This window comes from Muntiacus reevesi, chromosome 18, assembly GCF_963930625.1.
Source record: "Muntiacus reevesi chromosome 18, mMunRee1.1, whole genome shotgun sequence".
NCBI classification, from domain to species: Eukaryota; Metazoa; Chordata; class Mammalia; order Artiodactyla; family Cervidae; genus Muntiacus; species Muntiacus reevesi.
Window position 1 is genome coordinate 17,515,850 of NC_089266.1, and position 6,000 is coordinate 17,521,849.

Consider the following 6,000-nt stretch of genomic DNA (forward strand, 5'->3'; position numbering starts at 1 on the left):
CCTATGGACTGTAACCTATCAGGCTTCTCTGTCCATGGGATTCTTCAGGCAAGAATACTGGGCTGGGTTCCCATGCCTTCCTCCACGGGATCTTCCCGACCCAGATACAGAACCCTTTCATCTCACCTGCATTAATAGGCAGGTTCTTTACCACTAGTGCTTCCTGGGAAGACCTTTTACAAGAGACCGCCCTAAATACTGTATCATCAAGGATGGCTAGTCTTCCAAGTTGTCCTAGCATCCCCTGTCAATGACTGGCTTGAGTTCTGCCTGCCTGTGCATTCAACAGAATGAATGTCTTGTACAATATACTGATACGTAACTAGACAGATTTGCCTTCCATATGAAACTCGAATGTGAACTGATTACCGCTTTTGAGACAGCTGCTGAAAAGAATGGCAATTGTTTTAGAAGCACTGTTAGGCCATTCGTTCTCTGGAATAACAGATAGGGCCCCTGTCAGTTTAGATTAGAATGAGGTTGTGCTCTCTGCCCACGGAAGGTTCTCTGGTCTTTCCACGGAGGAGGATGGAGTAGAACATGCAGGTTTGTTTTGCTTTGCCTTTGAAAGCATTTTAAATTCCATTCAAGTCTAAGTCAAATAAGTAGACAGCCAAAGCACTGCACTGAGTCTGGAAGCTATAACCTGTCTGAGACAGTTTTATCTATTTATTTATTCAGCTGTGTCGAGTCTTAGTTACAGCACACAGGTTCTTTGTTGTGTTATATTGGATCTTTCATTGCGGTGCATGGAATCTCTAGTTGGGGTGCATGGGCTTAGTTGCTCTGCTGCATGGGGAAATCTTAGTACCCAGACCAGGGATCCAACTGGTGTCTGCTGCATTCAAGGCAGATCCTTAACTGGACCACCAGGGAAGACCCTCAGACAGTTTTTGCTGACTCTGACTTTCACAGGACCCCGCAACCAACTATTCCCATCCACCTTGAAGGCTTGGTTCTCAGAGCCAGAGGCTGAGGAGAGATCCATCCAAGCTCGCCTTGTTCTTTGTAGACTTTGTTACAGAAACAGCAGTCAACTGATAAAGAACCCAGGCTGTTAATATCTGCTTGCAACTCAATAGTATATAGAGTAGTGGCTTCAGGGCCTGCCACATGGTGTTCCTTTCATTGATTTTTTTACTGGCTGGTGCTCTGGGTAGGCCTGCCATGGGGAGGCAGGATGGGGTAAGGGAAGGCACACCAGATGGCTAAGCCATGCAGTTCTGCTGCACTCAGGTCCTCACTCCATCAGTCGCTAGCTGTGTGTCCACAAGGAAGTTGCTTAAACTCACTGAGCCTGTTTGCTCATCTGTAACACAGAGATGCTGTTACCTACTTCTTTAAGGAGGTGGAATACCTTGGCTTGGGGAAAGGCCCTGGCTCTATTAGTCTCTGAGTTCCTGGGGACAGGAATAGATCACCTCTACCCCTGTATCCCCCTTGGGGCTTAGCCCTGGGGCAGGTCCAGGAAACCAGAGATGACTGAGTGACTTGTGTCCCACCAGCTTCGGACCCGAGATGGCTCAGAGTACCTGATCCAGCATGACTCGGAGGCCATCATCAGCACCTGGCACAGTGCCATCACCCAGGGCATCCAGGAGATGGTAGGCAGAGCTGGGGGCTGCCAGGGCTGGTGGGGAGGGGATGGCCAGCCATTATGCAGGGCAGCTGCCCACTGTGGGTGGGGCCCTCCACTTGGGTACTGGGAGCTCCATGACGCTGGTAGGTAAGTAGTCTCTCTGCAGATGCAGATGGGCTGCTGAAGAAACAGCCTTTCTTAAGTAAGTGAATCCAGCCCCTGGGATTGGCCCTATGGGAGGCCTGTCCAGGTGAACATATCCTAGAGTAGTGACCCATTCCACACTGAGGCAGGAGAAAAGTAAATACTCTAGTAAACAACCTCAAGCTGGAGAGAAAGGCTGAAACCAGAAGACATCATTTAAAAGGACTGAATTGATGGGTCTACCATTTTTTTAAGTTCAGTATATCAATTGCATAAGTAGAGATGGGGCAGGCCCACTCTGACAGCTCTTCACCTGGAAACAGCCTGGGGCTTTTTGATCCTTAATTCCCTATTAAGGAAATAGGCAACACTGCATGCCCTGCGTGGCTGTATTAATAATGGTAGGAATCCAGATCCAGAGAGGTGATGCTGGTGAGGTGGTTGGCAGTGCTGTGGTCCCAGCTTACACTGCCAACTTGAACTGGGAGCCACGAATTGCGAAATGCTGACCTAGTGGAGTGTGTACAGAGGAGCCAAGGAAAATGATGGTGAAAGGGGACCAGGAACCAGGAGGTGGGTAGGGGTAGTCAGGATGAGAAAAGGTGGGGGAGAACAGGAGGCCTGACTCCAACACCTGGAGGGCTCCATGCAGCTAAGGGGGGGCGTGAATGGGGTTCCCTGATGGAAGTAAAGCTGAGTTGACCTCAATAAGGGAACAGAGAACTCTCTGCCTAGGAGTCTTCAGTCCAGACCTGCTGGGAGGGCATTTCAGTCACTCACCCCATCCCAGAAGGATCCCACCCCTCACCCCCCCCCCCCCCCCCCCGCGCCCGCCAGTTGGCCCCAAACTCTACCTCTCTCAGACTGTGTGATTCTAGTCCGCAGACCTGCCTCCCGAGGAGGAAAGTGAGAGCAGCGGCGTGGACTTTGGGTCCAGTGAGCGCCTAGGAAGCTGGCGGGAGGATGAGCCACGGCCTGGTGCAGGTGTGCTTGGGTTGGGGTGAGGCGGGTGGAGGCGGATGGCAGACATCCTTTAGGGGAGCGGCGACCACCCGGCTGGGGCCACCGGGCCGTGGTGCCAGCGACTGACCCAGCCCTCGCGTTCCCACTGGCGTTGGGCAGCACCGCCCACCCCGGGGCCCGGAGGCCTGGAGAGTGACATCAGCAAGGTCCGGCAGAAGCTCCGCAAGTTCCTGCTGAAGCGGCCCACGCTGCAGTCGCTGCGGGAAAAGGGCTACATCAAAGGTACCCGAGGGACCCGGAGAGCGGGGCGCCGGTGGCCCAGGGGCGAGGCGGCGCTGACGAGCCTCTCCCCCAGACCAGGTGTTCGGCTGTCCGCTGGCCGAGCTGTGTGAGCGCGAGAAGAGCCCAGTGCCGCGCTTCGTGCAGCAGAGCATCCGCGCCGTCGAGGCCCGGGGTATGTAACCGCGCACGGTCGGGCATTCCCGGAGCCCGAAGGCCTCCTTCCAGAGCCCCAGACGGGGACCTCCAGGGAGGGGGTGGGGCGCAGGGTCGAGGGGGAAAGAACGGGAGCTTCTGAGCAGGAATCAGAGCAAGGACTTTAGCGCCAGCCCACCGAACCCGGGGTCAGCGCCTCCCTCCGCTCCAGGGCTGGACATCGACGGTCTGTACCGCATCAGTGGAAATCTGGCCACCATCCAGAAGCTGCGCCATAGGGTGGACCACGGTGAGGCCCGCCCCCTGGCTCTGCCCCAGGCCTGAAGGCGCTTGAAGGGATGAGCTGACCTCTTCTTCCCTCCCCTCAATCCCCCAACCCCCTGCCGCAGATGAACATCTGGACCTGGAAGACGGGCGCTGGGAAGACGTTCATGTTATCACCGGTGCCCTGAAGCTCTTCTTTCGAGAGCTGCCCGAGCCCCTCTTCCCCTTCTCACACTTCCGCCAGTTCCTCGCTGCCATCAGTGAGCGCCTGGGGGAGGTGGGGCGGATGGGGTACGGGTGGGGCTGGGCTGCCTCAAGCACGCTCCTGCGGTGACCAGGCCCCCCTCCCCCAAATACCAAAGTCAGCGCCCTCTGTTTTCCCCCCCACCTCCCTCTGACCCTTCCCTTGCCCAGAGCTGCAGGATCCGGCCAAGCGTTTCCGCTGTGTGCGGGACCTGGTGCGCTCGCTGCCCGCCCCCAATCACGACACGCTGCGGGCGCTCTTTCAGCATCTGTGCCGGTGAGCGCTGGGAGCTGCGCGGGAATGGGCAGGCGGGCCTGAGGGGACCCGACCCCTCTCCCCCCAGCTCTGGGCCCTGATTCCAACCCCATCACCCCCGCTGCAGGGTGATCGAGCACGGAGAACGGAACCGCATGTCCGTGCAGAACGTGGCCATAGTCTTCGGGCCCACGCTGCTGCGGCCCGAGACGGAGGAAGCCAGCATGCCCATGACCATGGTGTTCCAGAACCAGCTGGTAGAGCTCATCCTGCAGCAGTGCTCGGACATCTTCCCGCCGCCCTGACCGCGGGCCCCCAGCCCCACCCCCGCTGCTGGACCTGGGAGTGGGGGCGGCGACAGTGGGCCTGCATGGGCAGCTGGAGGCCACGCGGCTGGACTGTTGATCTCTGAGACCTCCGCCTCCCTCCAGACCGCAGGCGGGTGCGAGTTCTGCACCCCCTCGGTCCTGAGGGTATGGTGACCCCTGGTGGGCAGTTCGCAAACTGTGCTTCCCCCGCCTCCGCCGGAGTTGGCCTGTTCGTAGGTTAATTGGGGCCTGTTCTTTACCACAGCGCCACCTACTGGGCACGTCCGAGAATGCAGGGTTGGGGGGAGTTTTCTGGGACAGCCGCTGATGCCGGGCGGAAATGGCTGAGGGCCTTCCTGGCTTCGTTAGGCCTGCACCTGGTGGAGGCCTTCACGGAGACCCTGCAGGTCCCCGGCCCTGTGCGTGGCACTGTGCCAACATGAAGCAGCAAGCGACAGCTTCCCTGCTGCGGAAACAGGACTGATCCGGGCCTCCAGTGGGCGGCTGAACTTGCCTTTCCCCAGGCTTCTGGGCCGAAGCTCCTGCCGGGCTTAGCCACTGGCTGGCTGTGCACCATCTTCATCCACTTTCCCAGTTGGAGTTCTGGGTCTCTGCCTTCCCTTGATCCACTTTGTGCTCTGTGCGAGGGTTCTTCCTGGTGACTAAATGTGTACCCTGCTCCTGCCACTTGACACACACCAGTTCTACTCACAATCCCATTTTACAGATGAGGAAACTGAGGCTTACAGAGGCAAAGTGACTTGTTCACGGTCTGGTGGGTGATTGGACTCCCCAGCTCAGCCTTCTGTCACACCAGAGCACAGCTTCCTGTGAAGGTGACACCAGCCCTTTCAGCTACCCCCGCACCCCCCCCCCCCCCGCACCCCCAGCGTGGCCTTATGTAAAGCAGTGAAACTGAGCTGGTGGGTTCTGTCTGAGGAGCTCCTTGAGGGCAAAGAGGGAGTCTGCCCCAGCCGTTCTTCTCTGGGGGGGGCATGATGGCACTGGCAGGAGCTATCCTAGCCTGCTCAGTGCCCTCCCTGACAGATGTGCCTCCCTGGTGCCCACCTTGTGGGAGAGAGACCTGCAGGGTAGCGGGAAGGCAGGCACGACCTCAGGAAAGGAAGTGTGAACCCGACCCCGGCGTCATCAGCCCCGCTTCCCTTCTTAGACACAAACCACTTCAGGTTATGGGTCTCAGCCTCCTTCCCCCGCTCACCCGTTGATGCGTTCAAACAACAGAAGCTAATATTTATTGACATTTGTACCATGCCAAGCATCCTACTTGGATTACCTCCCTCGTTTCTCACAGCCAATATTTATTATCTGCTCTTCTGTGCCAGGCACTGTGCTCTGGGGCAGGGGTGCCGCCCTCTGCCTCCCTGGTGGAACTTCTGGCCTGGTGGGCAGGACTGACCCAAGCCCACCCTATTGCCAGCAGGCCTAGGGCAAGAGTACAAATGAGGCTTCATATCATACGTCAACATGCTGTAAAGTTATAAATCAAGCTGAATCAATAAAATGTGTTCTATTCTCCTACTTTGTTATTGTTGTTATTTAATTACTTATTTTGGCCGTGCTGCATCTTCACTGCTGTGCTCCGGCTCTCTAGTTGCAGAGCGGGGCCTGATCTCTGGTTGTGGTGCGCAGGCTTCTCACTGCAGTGTCTGCTCTTCTGGCCGAGCACAGGTTCTACAGCATGCGGACTCGGTAGTTGTGGCGCCCGAGCTTAGTTGCCCTATGGCATCTTCCCAGACCAGGGATCGAACCCACGTCCCCTGCATTGGCAGGTGGTTTCTTAACCACTG

At 57.1% G+C, this 6,000-nt stretch overlaps 1 protein-coding gene across 6 annotated transcripts in view; it reads left to right on the plus strand.

Moving 5' to 3' along the window:
• ARHGAP27 (Rho GTPase activating protein 27) overlaps positions 1 to 5,724 on the plus strand; it is a 37,156-nt gene extending 31,432 nt beyond the window's left edge. For all 6 annotated transcript variants that reach the window (XM_065909690.1, XM_065909692.1, XM_065909691.1 and 3 more), the window contains 8 exons: positions 1,506 to 1,604; positions 2,602 to 2,707; positions 2,846 to 2,968; positions 3,042 to 3,140; positions 3,333 to 3,410; positions 3,511 to 3,645; positions 3,800 to 3,905; positions 4,012 to 5,724. In XM_065909690.1, the coding sequence (XP_065765762.1) occupies positions 1,506 to 1,604; positions 2,602 to 2,707; positions 2,846 to 2,968; positions 3,042 to 3,140; positions 3,333 to 3,410; positions 3,511 to 3,645; positions 3,800 to 3,905; positions 4,012 to 4,189 (924 nt within the window). In that variant the 3' untranslated portion in view covers positions 4,190 to 5,724. The remainder of the gene's footprint in view (positions 1 to 1,505; positions 1,605 to 2,601; positions 2,708 to 2,845; positions 2,969 to 3,041; positions 3,141 to 3,332; positions 3,411 to 3,510; positions 3,646 to 3,799; positions 3,906 to 4,011) is intronic.
• Positions 5,725 to 6,000: the final 276 nt, after the last annotated feature.